At 44.2% G+C, this 17,869-nt stretch overlaps 1 protein-coding gene across 3 annotated transcripts in view; it reads right to left on the reverse strand.

Annotated features, from left to right (window-relative positions):
- LSAMP (limbic system associated membrane protein) overlaps positions 1-17,869 on the reverse strand; it is a 1,353,981-nt gene that overhangs the window by 41,179 nt on the left and 1,294,933 nt on the right. For all 3 annotated transcript variants that reach the window (XM_073308901.1, XM_073308909.1, XM_073308893.1), the window contains one exon: positions 5,140-5,274. In XM_073308901.1, coding sequence (XP_073165002.1) covers positions 5,140-5,274 — 135 coding nt within the window. The remainder of the gene's footprint in view (positions 1-5,139; positions 5,275-17,869) is intronic.

Raw genomic sequence — 17,869 nt, forward strand, 5'->3', positions numbered from 1 at the left:
CATGTTAGCAACATTCATGACAACAGGGCAGAGATATGCGGGCTCCATACTTCTGTCAGAAAACATGGACAGTGAGGAGGGCTGTGCAGGTTTGTGGAATTTTAAAAAAGGAGTGAAAATTATTGGAGATGGATGGCAGTAGGGGATCTAGAAAGTTGCATGATGGGCTCTAGACCCCTTGCTCCCAGTGACCCCTGGGTGATTTGTTTCTGCCCCAGCATGGAGTGCCAAATTTTCCCAAAAGACAGTATGCTGGATGATGCAAGTTGCACACTGGGATACCTCCCTGTTGTGCACCACAGCACAAGGACTCCTGGTGACTATACACAGTGTCGACACAAGGAGCCAAATATGCACCTGCATGAGCGATATACAAACTTTGGAAGCTGTATGCCAAGGTAAATTGCATCAGCTGAAGTTTGTAGTGTTGCCAGGACAAAGATAGAAGGGGAGATGGTGATGAAGCAAAGTGACACTGATCTGTAGCCGTGGATGCATACTGTGTGTTCCATAACATCTTTGACCTGCGTGATAAGGACGCAGGGGATTCTGAGCCTGGATTTTCCTATTTTCCTAGCACAGTTTGTGCTGATGTTTGGGAAGTGAAGTCCAGAGAGGAATGAGATGGTTCCTGGGCATATGCTGCATGTCCTTTTATTGTTTTTAGAGCTGGTTAGAGCCCAGAATTCCCATTCTGTGGGAATTCTGAAATATTGTTTTTTTATTTCAAATTAGAACATAATAAAATAATAATAATAATTAATAATGGTATTAAGAGATGTCATGTATTACATTATGATTTACTTGACATAATAGTTGAAATACTTCAACTATTATATTAAACATAAAAGTCAAAACAATATAGTTGAAATGTTTTGACTTTATCAGACAAAGCATTTTGACTTTATTGAAACAAAATATTTCGACTGTACCATATTGAAATGAATCACTTTGATAATTTTTGTCAAAAGGCTGAATAAATCAATACATTTCTGTGGACTGTTTTGATTTTTTCAAACGAGCATTTTCCTACCTAAAAACATTCCTCGGAAAATTTTCTACCAGCTCTAATTGTTTTCATTTGTGTTAAATATATTCATTCAGTGTTATACATTTATTCATTAAGTGTAAGCAACTATTTGAACTGACATGCTTGTTCGGATTCTATGCCTACAAAATATATTCCTAATTATTGTTTAACAAAGAATATATATATAAATAAAAGCATTATCAGGGGTGTATGTCCACATAACAAAGAAAGAACTTAACAGCATAAGAATGGCCATACTGGGCCAAACAAGTGGTCCATCTAGCCCAGTATACTGTCTTCTGATAGTGGTCAGTGCCAGATGCTTCAGAAGGAATGAACAGAACAGGGCAATTATCGAGTGATCCATCCAGTCATCCAGTCCCAGCATCTGTCAGTCAGAGGCTTAGGGACACCCAGAGCATGGGGTTGTACCCGTGACCAGCTTGGCTGATTGCCATTGATGGACCTGTCCTCCATGAACTTATTTACTTCTTTTTAGAACCCAGTTATACTTTTGGCCTTCACAACATCCTCTGGCAACCAACTCCACAGATTAACTGTGAGTTGTGTGAAGAAGTACTTCCTTATGTTTGTTTGAAACCTGCTGCCTGTTAACTTTATTAGGTGTTCACTAGTTCTTGTGTTATGTGAAGGGATAAATACTTTCCTATTCACTTTCTCCACACCAGTCATGATTTTATAGACCTCTATCATATCCCCACTTAGTCTTTTCTAAACTGAATAGTCTCAGTCTTTTTCATTGCTCCTCATATGGAAAATGTTCTATACCCCAACCGTTTTTGTTGCCTTTCTCTCTACCTTTTCCAAGTCTAATATATCTCTGGGGTTGCAAGAACTGCATGCAGTATTCAAGGTATGGACGTACCATGAATTTATATAATGACATTATGATATTTTCTTATTATCTATCCCTTTCCTAACGGTTCCTAACATTGTTAGCTTTTTTTGACTGCCACATAAGAACGGCGATACTCGGTCAGACCAAAGGTCCATCTAGCCCTGTATCCTATCTTCTGACAGTGGTCAATGCCAGGTGCCCCAGAGGGAATGAACACAACAGGTAATCATCAAGTGACCTATCCCCTGTTGCCCACTCCCAGCTTCTGGCAAACATCGGCTAGGGACACCATCCCTGCCCATCCTGGCTAATAGCCATTGATGGACCTGTCCTCCATGAATTTATCTAGTTCTTTTTTGAACTCTTATAGTCTTGGCCTTCACAACATCCTCTGGCAAAAAGTTCCACAGGTTGGCTGTGTGTTGTGTGAAGAAATACTTCCTTTTGTTTGTTTTAAATCTACTGTCTATTAATTTCATTTGGTGACCCCAAGTTTGTGTGTTATGAGAAGGAGTAAATAACACTTCCTTATGTACTTTCTCCACACCAGTCATGATTTTATAGACCTCTATCCTATCCCCCTTTAGTCATCTCTTTTCCAAGCTGAAAAGTCCCAGTCTTATTAATCACTGCACATTGAACAGATGTTTTCAGAGAACTATCCACAATGACTCCAGGATCTCTTTTTTGAGTGGTAACAGCTAATTTAGGCCCCATAATTTTGTATGTATAGTTGGGATTATGTTTTCCATGGTACATTACTTTGCACTTATCAACACTGAATTTCATCTGCCATTTTGTTGCCCAGTCACCCAGTTCTGTGAGATCCCTTTGTAACTCTTTGCAGTCAGTTTTGAATTTATCCATCTTGAGTAATTTTGTGTCATCTGCAAACTTTGCCACTTCAGTGTCTACCCCCTTTTCCAAATCATTTATGAATATGTTGCACAGCACTAGTCCCAATACATATCTTTGAGGGACTTTGCTATTTACCTCTCTACATTATGAAACTGACCATTTATTCCTACCATTTGTTTCCTGTCTTTTACCAGTTTCTCATCCCTGAAAGGAGCTTTCCTCTTATCCCATGACTGCCTATTTTGCTTACAAGACTTTGATGATGGACCTTGTCAGAGGCTTTCTGAAAGTCTAAGTACACTGTATCAACTGGATCACCCTTGTCCACATGTTCGTTGATCCCCTGAAAGAATTCTAAGAGATAAGTGGGGCATGATTTCCCTTTGCAAAAGTTGTGTCGACTCTTCATCAACAAATTGTGTTCATCTATGTGTCTGATAATTCTTTACTTTAGTATAGTTCCAATCAATTTGCTTGCTACTAAAGTTAGACTTACCAGTCTGTGATTGCCAGGATCGCCTCTGAAGTCTTTTTAAAAAATGGGTGTTACATTAGCTACCCTCCAGTCCTCTGGTACAGAGGCTGATTTGAGTGATAGGTTACATACCACAGTTAGCAGTTCTGCAATTTCATATCGGAGTTCCTTCAGACTAACTGCTATTTAATTTGTCAATTTGTTCTTAAAACTCTGCTACTGATATCTCAATCTGGGACAGTTCCTCAGATATGTCACCTAAAAAGAATGGCTCAGGTGTGGGAATCTCTTTCACATCCTCTGCACTGAAAACTGAAGCAAAGAATTCATTTAGCTTCTCTGCAACAGCCTTGTCTTCCTTGAGTGTTCCTTTAGCACCTTGATTGTCCAGTGGCCCCACTGATTGTTTGGCAGGCTTCCTACTTCTGGAGTCCTTTTTTTTTTTTTTTGCTGTTAGTTTTTGTGTCTTTTATTAGTTGCTTTTCAAATTTATTTTTGGCCTAACTAATTACACTTCTTACACATGATTTGCCAGATGCTCCTCTCTATTATTCTCAGTCAGATCTGACTTTCAATTTTCAAAGGATGCCTTTTTGCCTCTAATCACCTCTTTTACTCTATTGTTTAACCATGGTGGCATTTTTTTTGGTCCTCTTACTATTTCTTTTTATCTGGGGCATACATTTAAATTAAGTAACCACAGGCCTAACCATGCACTGGGGCTGAATCATATGTTAGACTAGCTTGCTAAAAAGAGCAACATATGGCTAGCATTATGAACTATTTATTAACTGTGTGATGTGTGGGCAGGAAGTTTGGCCAATGTATATGGCACAGGGGCATTGCTTTGGCACATGATGGCATATATCACACTGGTAGATGTGCAGGTATCTACATATCTGTTGTTAGGTGATGGGACACCATCATAGGACCTAATCACATCAGCCACACTATCAGAGGCTTGTTCACCTGCACATCTACCAATATGATATATGCCATCATGTGCCAGCAATGTCCCTCTGCCATGTACATTGACCAAACCGGACAGTCTCTACGTAAAAGAATAAATGGACACAAATCAGACGTCAAGAATTATAACATTCAAAAACCAGTTGGAGAACACTTTATTCTCTTTGGTCACTCGATTACAGACCTAAAAGTTGCAATTCTTCAACAAAAAACTTCAAAAACAGACTCCAACGAGAGACTGCTGAATTGGAATTAATTTGCAAACTGGATACAATTAACTTAGGCTTGAATAAAGACTGGGAGTGGATGGGTCATTACACAAAGTAAAACTATTTCCCCTTGCTTATTTTTTCCCCCTACTGTTACTCATACCTTCTTGTCAACAGTTGGAAATGGGCCATCCTGATTATCACTACAAAAGGGTTTTTTTTCTCCTGCTGATAATAGCTCACCTTAATTGATCACTCTCATTATAGTGTGTATGGCAACACCCATTTTTTCATGTTCTCTGTGTATATATATATCTATCTTCCTACTGTATTTTCCACTGCATGCATCCAATGAAGTGGGTTTTAGCCCACGAAAGCTTATGCTCAAATAAATTTGTTAGTCTCTAAGGTGCCACAAGTACTCCTTGTTCTTTTTGTTCATGGTACTGTTCTCCTGAATGTCAGTGGCTAAAGATGGACTGTGCTGGCCCTTATAGTGGGAGGGAAAGGGGAACCTCACAGATACTTTTTTTACATCATTCACCAAGTCTAAGGAATAAGGTCTGCTCTCAGGTGAGTCTCTCTGATTTCAGGGCATGCATGTCCAACAGTAGAAATTCCCATCATGTTTCCTTTGAAAAGAAATAGGGCCCAGGTTATGGGGATGCCAGGATGTTCTCCTCTTCCTGCCATCACCATGGTATGGGAGCCCAATCCCATCTGGTTCAAATATACTCACAGTTCACAGTGACCCGGACTTGCTTGACATCTGCCGAGGAAACTTCATTGGCAGCTTTGCACTCGTACTTGCCAGATTGCTCCCGTGTGATCCCTAGGATCTCCAGGTACTCTTCCTCGCCTTCAAATTCTCTTCCTAGGAGAAGAAAAATACACAGCAGGATGTTGTTAGGTGATGTCGACTTTAGCAGCTGTCTCTTTGGTTGTAACCTGTGAATGATCATGGCACAAGTATCCATGAAATAATGACAGACAGGAGCTACTTAGAGGCTATCTCAGCAACCACAGCAGTTACAGACTTTTTTTTTTAAATGAAAGCTTAGATTCTAGAGAACAAAAAGGATGGGCGAAAGGAGTGCCAAATGCCAAACACCACAAACTGGCCCAAACTGAGCCTTGTGGCCAGAATCAGACACATTCGTAGAAGCAAAATCTCCAACTTGCGAGGACAAAATTAGTTTAATGACTAGGTATTTGAAAACCAAGGGAGGGCAGACAGATTATAATTGGCTCTATGGTAGTTATGACCATCATAAATTGGGACATATTGTAGCCCCCTGACCATGAAAAGTTGTGGAATTATTTTCTGTCTCTGAAAACGCAAACCTCCAAGCCAAACCACCATTGACAGGACTAAGTTTCCTGGAAACACCTCCACACTGAGAAGTACCAGCTTTTGGAAAGTAAAAATGAGCCACAGAGACCAATAATCACTGCAAACCCTAGCTCTCCATTCTTCAGTTTCTCCATCTGCAAACTGTGGCTAATAATACCCCCCTCCAAGGAAGGTTGTGAGGTCAACCTATGGAAAGCACATTGAGATCCTTGGATGGAGGTGCAATAGAAGTGTACAGTGTTAGGATTTAGTGTATCTACACTATCACTCTGGAACCCAAGTTTGGACTCTCCCTAGAAGGATTATGAGCAATGTTGGGCAAAACCATGATGGGAGAGTATTTTCCTGTCTTAACAGGGTACAAACACTGCTCTGGAGCATGGCCGCAGCAATGTTTGCAAACGGGATAGCACAGGCAAACAAACTCAAGCCAAAAACAAAAAATCCAATTCTAATCTCACTTTTAAATCACACTGGTCAGATGTTCAGAATAGCTCAGTGCCCAGAAGATATCGTTGTTGTCAATGGGGGCTAATGAGGGCTGAGATCTTTTGAAAATCTTGCCTTTTCATTGAAGTGGCTGAATGGCATTTGAGCTCTTTTCAAAGTCTGACCCCATCTGTGGGTGGGCAGCTCCTCTGAAACTCCATCCCTGACTTCCTGGATATGCTTCAAACACTGTCTGTGTGGACTGGGCATTAGTCCCTGGCTCACAAAGTCCGGAGTGGCAGCAGTAGCTAGGCCCACTCTCAGGGGTTCCAGTTCCAGTGATATTCCCTAGAGTGGCAGAACCATCCCAGAGCACAGGCATATGTTTCCTGTGGCGTATTAGCCAAAGCAAGTTAGCCAGGTCAGATTAGCCAAACACAATGGAGGATGAACACAGGGCGCCAGCCAGATTCTCTTTGCTTTGCGCCAGGGATAGGGACTTTGGGGACTGATAAATCTCTGCTCAGGATTCTCTCTCTTGCACCACCACTCCTAGTTCTTGTTTTTCCTCCACTCGTCAAAATCCCCCAATGTGTAAAATCATCCACAGAGAGGGCAACTCGGTATTCAAAGGGGAGCAGCCATTCCACACCCGGGTGAATGAACTCTTCCGCAGTGGATAAGCTTTCCTCTTCTATTCAGACCCAAAACCCAGATCCAAATGCTCCCAGATTTCCGATGAATTTGAAGCTAATCACTGTTTCCCAAATCATTATCTGCTTTTGTGTAAGTCTGCATTTTATTTTCAGGACCTTCTAGCATGGATGCAGAAAGAGCTAGCGCTCTGCTGCATGACCTGCTTTTGTGGAGGTGTGTCATAAATATAAAAAGAAGAGTAACCAGCTTTCTGTATACAGTGCTATAAAATTCGTCCTGGCCAGAGGCAAAACCCTTTCACCTGTAAAGGGTTAAGAAGCTCAGCTAACCTCGCTGGCACCTGACCTGTTTTCTTTCTAACTCTCGGGTGTAAAGTTAGTTAAAAACAGAGAGGTTAGGATGACAGACTGCACTGTTCAACAGCAGTTGAAATTAGCCAGCTTTGAAGCTGAGGAAAAACAAAAGGAACATGAAAGAAATGGAGGCTGCCCACAGGAGAGAAATGGAGGCAAAGGAAAAAGAAAAGGAGAAGAGGGAAAAAGAGAGGAAGCATGCATTGGAGATGAGAAGGCAAAGGTCTCAGCAGAATATACCGAATAACCCTAACAATCCTTCCCCAACAATCCACAAATGGGAGCGACTATGTCCACAGTATGATGAATTCAGCGATATTGCTGAATATTTTCTCACCTTTGAGAGACTGTGCACACTCCATCAAATTCCTGAAGCTCACAAGATGACCACATTGGTCACAAAATTGACTGAAAGAGCTCTGGACATATTCAATAAGATGCCTATTGAGGAGGCTTCTGACTATAATAAATTCAAGGATTTGGTTTTAAAGCAATTTAAAGTTACACCTGAAACTTACAGAGTAAAATTAAGAGCTCTGAAGAGAGGACCTGGACTAAGTAATGTGGCTTATATAAACCGGATGAAGGATCTGTTAGATAAATGGTTCAAAGGAAGGGGTTTAACTAGCTTTGAAGGAATGTGTGATTTGATGACTCAGGAGCAATACCTGAATATGTCCAAGGAGGATATAAAACAGTGTTTATGGGATAAGAAAATGGACTCAGCAGAATGTCTTGCTTCTTATACTGATCAATACGAGCAATCCCAGAACACCAGAGAGGTGGGTCAAACTGGAACAAAACGGGTGGATGGAGGAGAGAGGAACAATTCTGGTCGCAGTTGGAGCGGATACCAGAAGGGACACCCTCAGACCACACCCTACTACTTGGGGCAGCCCAAGGACCCAACTACACACCAAGGAACACTCCAGACACTTTATCATCCCGCCACACCATTCTCCAGCAACCCACCTTGCCCCAGTGACCTGTCAGCTGGATGATGTTTTAAATGTAACGAGCTGGGGCATGTAAAGGCCAACTGCCCCAAGAACCCCAACAGATTACAGTTCATTGCACCGGAATCACACCAGAGGTCCTCAGGCTCAGATACCTCCCAGATACCCTCAGAGCGGAGGGAAACTGTGAGTGTGGGCGGGAAGAAGGTCACAGCGTGGAGGGACACCGGAGCACAAGTGTCGGCTATCCATGCTTCCTTAGTGGACCTCAATTTAATCGACCCAGAGGTCCAAGTGACGATTCAACCCTTCCAGTCAAACTCTTTTGACTTGCCTACAGCCAAGTTGCCGGTCCAGTACAAGGGCTGGTCAGGAACGTGGACTTTTGCAGTCTATGATGATTATCCGATCCTCATGCTGTTGGGAGAAGACTTGGCCAATCATGTGAAGCTAGCCAAGAGGGTGGGAATGGTCACCCGCAGCCAGGCTAAGCAAGCTGTCACACCTAGTTCTATTCCGGAAACTTCTACCAGGACCCAGGCAGAGGTGATGGAACCGGACCCCATGCCAATGTCTGCAACATCAGTAGTGGATCCAGTCCCAGAGATCCAGACAGAGCCAGTCCCAGAACCGGAACTGGCAGAACAACCAGCACCAGACCCATTGCCAGCACTGAATCCAGTACTTGCAACCCCAACATCAGAGGGCCCCACTGAACCTGCACCGGCAGCAGCAGATAACCCTACACAAGAGGCTCAGCTGAAGCCTGAACCCCAACATAGTGCACCAGTGGAGAGCGGTTCACAGTCAACGGAAACAACCCCATCACCTGAATTGCTTCCAGAGGGACCAAGCCCAGGTCCACAATCCAATGAGGAACTGATGTCTCCAGCATCAAGGGAACAGTTTCAGACAGAACAGGAAGCAGAAGAAAGCCTCCAGAGAGCTTGGACGGCAGCACGGAGCAACCTACTGCCTCTCAACTCTTCTAATTGATCCAGGTTTGTTGTAGAATGAGGACTTTTATACAAGGACACTTTTTCTGGTGGACACCAGGAAGACTGGCATCCGCAGAGACAGTTGGTCATTCTAACTAAGTACCGAGTAAAGCTATTAAGCTTAGCCCACAATCATCCTAGTGGCCATGCTGGGGTGAACAGAACCAAAGACCATTTGGAAAAGTCGTTTCACTGGGAGGGAATGGGCAAGGATGTTTCTACCTATGTCTGGTCTTGTGAGGTGTGCCAAAGGGTGGGAAAACCCCAAGACCAGGTCAAAGCCCCTCTCCGGCCACTCCCCATCATTGAGGTTCCATTTCAGTGAATAGCTGTGAATATTCTAAGTCCTTTTCCAAAAAAGACACCCAGAGGAAAGCAGTACATACTGACTTTCATGGATTTTGCCACCCGATAGCCAGAAGCAGTAGCTCTAAGCAACACTAGGGCTAAAAGTGTGTGCCAGGCACTAGCAGACATTTTTGCCAGGGTAGGTTGGCCCTCCGACAGCCTTACAGATGCAGGAACTAATTTCCTGGCAGGAACTATGGAAAGCCTTTGGGAAGCTCATGGGGTGAATCACTTGGTTGCCACCCCTTACCATCATCAAACAAATGGCCCGGTAGAGAAGTTTAATGGAACTTTGGGGGCCATGATACGTAAATTTGTAAATGAGCATTCCAATGGTTGGGACCTAGTGTTGCAGCAGTTGTTCTTTGCCTACAGAGCTGTACCCCATCCCAGTTTAGGGTTTTCACCATTTGAACTTGTATATGGCCACGAGATTAAGGGGCCATTACAGTTGGTGAAGCAGTAATGGGAGGGGTTTACACCTTCTCCAGGAACTAATATTCTGGACTTTGTAACCAACCTACAAAACACCTTCCGAACCTCTTTAGCCCTTGCTAAAGAAAACCTAAAGGATGCTCAAAAAGAGCAAAAAGCCTGGTATGATAAACATGCCAGAGAGCGTTCCTTCAAAGTAGGGGACCAGGTCATGGTCTTAAAGGTGCTCCAGGCCCATAAAATGGAAGCGTCGTGGGAAGGGTCATTCACGGTACAAGAGCACCTGGGAGCTGTTAATTATCTCATAGCATTCCCCACCTCCAACTGAAAGCCTAAGGTGTACCATATTAATTCTCTTAAGCCCTTTTATTCCAGAGAATTAAAGGTTTGTCAGTTTACAGCCCAGGGAAGAGATGACGCTGAGTGGCCTGAAGATGTCTACTATGAAGGGAAAAGTGATGGTGGTGTGGAAGAGGCGAGCCTCTCCATGACCCTTGGGCATATGCAGTGACAGTAGATCAAGGAGCTGTGCACTAGCTACGTGCCGATGTTCTCAGCCACCCCAGGACTGACTGAACAGGCAAACCACTCCATTGACAAAGGTAATGCTCACCCAATTAGAGCCCAACCTTACTGGGTGTCTCCTCAAGCCAAAACTGCTATAGAACGGGAGATCCAGGATATGCTACAGATGGGTGTAATCCGCCCCTCTGGCAGTGCATGGGCATCTCCAGTGGTTCCAGTTCCCAACCCAGATGGGGAGATATGTTTTTGCATGGACTACCGAAAGCTAAATGCTGTAACTCGCCCAGACAACTATCCAATACCACGCACAGATGAACTACTGGAGAAACTGAGACAGGTCCAGTTCATCTCTACCTTAGACTTAACCAAGGGGTACTGGCAGGTACCGCTAGATGAAACCGCCAAGGAAATGTCAGCCTTCATCACACATGTTGGGCTGTATGAATTTAATGTGCTCCCTTTCGGGCTGTGGAATGCACCCGCCACCTTCCAAAAACTTGTAGATGGTCTCTTAGCGGGATTGGGAGAATATGCAGTCGTCTACCTTGACGATGTGGCCATATTATCGGATTCCTGGGCAGAACACCTGGAACATCTACAAAAAGTCTTTGAGCACATAAGGGAGGCAGGACTAACTGTTAAGGCTAGGAAGTCTCAAATAGGCCTAAACAGAGTGACTTACCTTGGACACCAGGTGGGTCAAGGAACTATCAACCCCCTACAGGCCAAAGCGAAGGCTATCCAAAAGTGGCCTGTCCCAAAGTTAAAGAAACAGGTCCAATCCTTCTTCGCCTTGGCCGGATATTACAAGCGATTTGTACCGCAATACAGCCAAATCGCTGCCCCACTGACAGACCTAACCAAAAAGAAACAACCAAATGCAGTTCAGTGGACTGAGGAGTGTCAGAAGGCCTTTAACCAGCTTAAAGCGACACTCATGTCTGACCCTGTGCTAAGGGCCCCAGACTTTGACAAACAGTTCCTAGTAACCACAGATGTGTCTGAGCGTGGTGTGGGAGCAGTCTTAATGCAGGAAGGACTGAATCAAGAGTTCCATCCTGTCGTGTTTCTCAGCAAGAAGCTGTCTGAGAGGGAAAGCCACTGGTTAATCAGTGAAAAGGAATGTTACGCCATTGTCTACGCTCTGGAAAAGCTAGGCCCATACGTTTGGGGACAGCGTTTCCACCTGCAAACTGACCATGCTGCACTACAGTGGCTTCATACCACCAAGGAAAATAACAAAAAACTTCTTTGGTGGAGTTTAGCTCTCCAAGATTTTGATTTCGACATCCAACTCATCTCAGGAGCTTCTAACAAAGTGGCTGATGCACTCTCCCGTGAAAGTTTCCCAGAATCAACTGGTCCAAATAGTCCTTAAGATGTGGAAAATATAGTTAGTCTTTATACAGTTAGTTGTATATTTAGAGATACATGTGTCTTATTAACTCTGTTTTTCCCACGAGCTCCAGGAAGAAATCACAGCCAGTGTTTCACCCTATCTGTGATTTGGGGGGCGTGTCATAAATATAAAGGGAAGGGTAACCACCTTTCTGTATACAGTGCTATAAAATCCCTCCTGGCCAGAGGCACAACCCTTTCACCTGTAAAGGGTTAAGAAGCTAAGGTAACCTAGCTGGCAACTGAGGGTTGGTCTGTCTGTGTGATGCTTTTGCTGCGAACAGATCAGGAATGCAGCCTTACAACTCCTGTATAGTATTTAAACTAGCTAGAAATGCGTTAGATTTTCTTTTGTGTAATGGCTGGTAAAATAAGCTGTGCTGGATGGAATGTATATTCCTGTTTTTGTGTCTTTTTGTAACTTAAGGTTTTGCCTAGATGGATTCGCTATGTTTTGAATCTGATTACTCTGTAAGGTGTTTACCGTCCTGATTTTAAAGAGGTGATTCTTTTACCTTTTCCTTAATTAAAATTCTTCTTTTAAGAACCTGATTGATTTTCCATTGTTCTTAAGATCCAAGGGTTTGGATTTGTGTTCACCTGTACAAATTGGTGAGGATTCTTATCAAGCCTTCCCCAGGAAAGGGGGTATATGGCTTGGAGAGATATTTTGGGGGAAGACGTCTCTAAGTGGTCTCTTTCCCTGTTCTTTGTTTAAAATGCTTGGTGGTGGCAGCATACAGTTCAAGGACAAGGCAAAGTTTGTACCTTGGGGAAGTTTTTAACCTAAGCTGGTAAAAATAAGCTTAGGGGGTCTTGCATGCAGGTCCCCACATCTGTACCCTAGAGTTCAGAGTGGGGAAGGAACCTTGACAGGATAGTGTACGCTATTAGACAAAGAGGGAATATGGTCCACCCTACCGCACTGCAGGAGTCACCGGGACACTGCTCACCGTTCCCAATAGTGCACAAGAAAAGAAGTTAGGAACAAGATTCCAGTGGCAAGGCCCTTCGGGTGGGATTTTCACAAGTGCTCACCATTGACCTAAGTCTGCTCCCATTGACATGAATGGGAACTTTACCGTTGACTTCAATGGGACCAGCGTTAGGCCAATGCGAAGGTGCTCCTGAAAATCCCATCTAATGTCAGAATGCACTCCATTTATCATAACACTGGCAGCTCCCAATTACTAGATGCTGAGCAGAGGATGTTAATCTGCCACCACAGCAAATCTTAATAAACCAAAGATTAAAAAATAATTTGCCAGGGCACAGTTGCTCTGATCTCATTTTGTTAGCATAATGGCTTGGACCCACTTTTCATACAAGGTGCTGGAGGAGGCACTGAGCAGGTGCTTGTCAAAATTGCCACCAAACTGAAGGGACGGTTGGGGGAAGACTTCCTAGCCTCTGACAGATTTGCCGCCTCTCTGGGTGCTGCTAAACCTGCTTGCTAGAATCAACATGTCCTTGGGGCTCTGAAAAATATTCTGGAAGAGAAAATATTTTGCCAGGTTTCCCATTGGAAGCTCAGGAGCAAGCACTGGCAGGATGTTTAAGTTTGTTACAGTCCATGTTAAGACTACAGGAAGGGGGTAAGTGTGGACACTATCCAGTGGTGTGCTTTACTAATGTGTGTGCTGTGTTAGGAGAATGGCGGAAATGACACCTGCTCACAGGAATCTAGTCCACTCTCATCAGGACAAGAGGGTTCCCTGCAGTGTATTCTCCAAAGAGTGAAATCAAGGCCCCATTAAAATCAATGGCAAAACTCACCCATCTCACACCAGATTTTTGACTGTTTCAGGTTTAAATGTTCCCAGTGACAGGGTTTCCACCACTTCCCTTGGGGCGGCTATTCCAAAGACAAACAAGGTTTACTCCTGCCATCCCATAAGCCCTAGTTACATTGCCTTGTCTGATCCTAAGCAACTCTTCTCCCCTTGGGGATTATTGTCCTCCTCAGAAATTCACAGGTAGCTGGTTTCTTCTCACAGCCCCCTTGGACACTGCCTAGCGAAACTGTACATATGTTGTCACACTTTTAATCTGTCCTCATAAATCTGGAACAGGAGCCCCTCCTTTTGGCCAGCCCCAGGATAAGGCTTCCTGTTCTGGAGACTGGAGAGAGAGAGAGAGTAGGGGGCTGTCAGGCTTAACAATCAAACCAATGGTGAAAGAATCGGAGAGGGCCAGGTGCCTGAAGTAGCTGGGAGCTGGTGGAGGCTCTTCTGCAGAGGTATGTGCTGCAGATAGCTTTGATGTGTGACCATGGAAGCCTTTGAAAGTACTCTCGCCTCAGCCAGGTCTGCTCTCCCTTTGCTTGCTAGCCACACCTGGTAGAGCAGCTGAAAAAAACCCCGATTTACACAACAATAGTCTGCTTACAAACATCACCACCACACTTGCGAGGGCACACATGCACGCACACCAAAACTGTGTACAATCCTGCACTCAGAAGCACACTCACACTCTTCATGCCAACACACACATTTTCTACCCTCACACCTCCCCTCTTAAGCCTATTTAAATACACAGAAGCACAAATATATATATATATATATATATATATATATATATATATATATATATATTCACACATCCCCCACATTCATATATCCACTCTTCCACCCCCCACTGCCACCCCCCATACACTTACATATATACACATGCACATATCCTACTTATGCACACACAAAAGCTTCTCTTCCTTTCCACACACTTCACCAGTCATTTCACAAATTCCTGCCCCCCCCCCCACACACATACGTGTGTACACACACATTCTATAAATATACAGAGTATTCAGACAACATTGGACATGGGGGTCATGTTTAGCTGTGTACTGTAACAGGTATGCCTTGGTTTACCATGTACTGGACCCTCAAATTCCTAAGACTAAGCAGACGTTTTGTATTCTGTTCAATGCAGACTGTACAAGAGAAGGAACATACACTGTGCTCTCTCTCAGCCAGACTTGACTTTGGTTCTTTTGTAGTATTGTGTTCTTAAACTAAAATAAAGTTCATTCTTACTGAAAGTATCTGTTTGCATTTTGTGTACAGAGAAACATAACAGGAACCCTGCTGCTTTGTTTATTTTCTTCAAACCCCTTTTGTAGTTGTGAGGCATGGAGAGCGGAAGGGACTCTGGGACAATGTTGGGCACCTTCTACCTAAAACAAGATGCAGAGAGGATAAAAAGATTTCACGTCAAAAGATGCCATTTGAAGATTTTTGTGGCGACTTCCAATGCTGAACTGAGGTTTCTTTTCTCTCTGCACTTTTCATTTATTGTCTAAGGTCTCACTCACCTAACTCCCTTCCCCCCTCTGCACCTTACATTCCCCAGGAACATACTTCTGAAAAACAAAAATAGCTAAGGGAGCCTTTGACATTGTTTTCTTGTTTTACCTCCAGCTGGGATTTTTTTTTATTTGAAACTTTGAAGCTTTTGTTTATCAGTCTTCGCCTCCTAACCCACTGCAGATTCCTCTGAGGTTGGCATTTTTATCTGTCCCCTAGCTGAAGAGACTTGTTTTTGGTAAAAAGATCAGTGGAGAGTGGCAGATGGTGTAGGAGTAAAGGCACAGTCTGTGCTGCAATGCTACTGAGAGAAGGGAAGATAGAAAGTTACCATGGCATGGGAGGTAAGGAAAGTGAGGAAACTGGAAGAATGGGAGAGAAAAAGAGAGAGAGGAGAGCAAAGGATGGAGATGAGAAGGGGAAAGGGGAAGATGAAGAGAAGCTGGGAGAAAGAAATGTAGACAAAGAGCAAGATTTGGAAAGTGAGATGTTCAAAGACAGTGAGAAAAATGTAGAGAGATTGCTGAGAAAGAGAGAGATGTACAGCGACAGTGAGTAAGACAGACGGAAGTGGAGAGTGACAGAGAGATACAGTACAGTACAGAGATACAGAGAGCTCCTTTGTGCAAAGGGCGCAGTGAAGTATCAACTGCCGTAGGGATAGGAACAGAAGGGTCAAATGTACTGTGGAAATAATCACCCTGTTTACATACTTTGTTGTGCCTCATTGCTTACTGTGTAAGTTGGCCTCATGCCTCCAATGCCCCTAGGTCTGTAGTTACTACACAAAAACCAGAGGCTAGCATGGTGCCAGTGAAGACTCAGGCCTGGCTCTGGCTTTGTGAATAAGGATGAGCCAAACCAGGAGGAAAGACCCTGGCATGGTTTCCCCTGGTGTTCACAGGGACCTAATTTATCATTCATCTCATTTCCTTTTGTGCATCCACAGAGTCAGCTGGCCTTGACTGAGACATTTTCTGGGTTGGCCCGGGTTAAGAATGCCTGGAGTTCTCTCTAGAGATGCTCTCCCCTGCGCACACACCTTGCATTAAGCAGAACGCTCTTGCCTGAAAGTGACAGTCCCAGACTGAATTATATAAAGTCTTGTCCACTCGCCATTGGGATTAGCTGTGATGACGTGATGCACAGGAGAAGCAGGACTCAATGAGTGCGACCAGTTAGTGTACCAGCTGGAGTTGAATTTCAACAGGACAAGGGTGTCAGACATATCTGACTGGACTCAGACTGCTTGCTAATATAACAATACCTTGTGAGATAGCCCCCTTATGTGTACCCAGGTAATAAACTCACCCAGCAGTGCTCCAAAGTCTTTGGTGGATGGACACAACAGACACTACCCCTTCTAGCTGCTGCCGAAGGTTGGTAGGACTGAGTAATTCCTTTGCTATGATGCCAATCAATATTCACTACATTCTCGGGCTTCCCTGGCATCTGTGTCCCAGGCTGAATGGAAATTCTGAACTCTCAGAGAAGCACAGTGTCCTTCGGTGTCAGATGGCATGGCAAGCTTCAGTCTGTCCCACACCAACTCATAACTCTGCAGCTGTGGAGAACACCCACTGCCAGCTGAGTACCAGACATATAGCTACAGAGAATTATAGCTTCTTTATTTCAGGACACATTGGCCTCTATCTCCTGAGACAAAGGAGAAACTCTGTTAGATGTAGCAGCAGGAGGACTCACAGCTTCTCTGAATAACCAACCTCTCTTTTTTCAGATCTTCAAATATCCTCTACAGAGAACTATAGTCACACACACACCTGCGCAGGTCTGGCATTCCATCCAGCGGAGGGAAGAAATACCATGTGCCCCAGTCAGTGTGTCACACAAATGGCACTGTGTCACACCATAAACACCCCAACATTGGGCCCTCCAAACATTACCTGAAGCAACACACGTTTCATCCTAGCGTCACCACCAAACATCACAACCTCGCAATGCCGCAAAGGAAATGTCATGGCATCACGACACGAGCCTCATGACATCAACACAAAACTTCATGCTTTCAGCACACCCCCAAATTTGTGCGCTCTGGTTCCTTTTTGTGTAGGGGGGTACTTTAACCTGATGCGTGGGAGCCCTCATGAGTCACAAGGATTATCATGGCAGCAGAAGGCCTTTGTGGTAAAGGGTGGGAGATAAGAAGGGGGAAGTTGAGAAGCTCCTTGGGGCTCAGAGGCTCCCTTTGGAGCAGCAACAGAAAAGGAGGTTAAAAACTTGCAGGTCTGACAAAGGATCCTAGAGCTTTTCCCACCTGCCTGAGGGTGGGGATGATTAGCTGGGTTGAATGGAGCACATTTCTCTCTTTGTGGTGTGATCAGCTCTGTAGGGAGAGGTGCCCTCTCCCTCTCGTTAGTGACACCCCCACCCAGGTGGAGGGGAAGGACCAGCGGTCGCCTTCTGCAGTAGGAATAGAAAAAAAATCAACTGGTGTTTGCTACCAATGGTGTTAAGCAGAGAAGGTAAGAAAATCTGAGACTGCTTGGGGAACAGGGGTTTGTTACATGATGGTGAAGCCTTTGAAAAGCAATTAAAATATAACAACCCAGCTGGCCATTTCACTCCCTCGTGACTCTGTCAGCTCAGTCACTCTCGCTTGACCTCATACACTCCTTTCCCTCTGCGTAGTCCCATTCTAGACAAAGCACTCACTCTACTGTCACTTTGTAGTTTAAAGGCATTTTCTTCCC

Source organism: Lepidochelys kempii, chromosome 1 (genome assembly GCF_965140265.1).
Source record: "Lepidochelys kempii isolate rLepKem1 chromosome 1, rLepKem1.hap2, whole genome shotgun sequence".
NCBI classification, from domain to species: Eukaryota; Metazoa; Chordata; order Testudines; family Cheloniidae; genus Lepidochelys; species Lepidochelys kempii.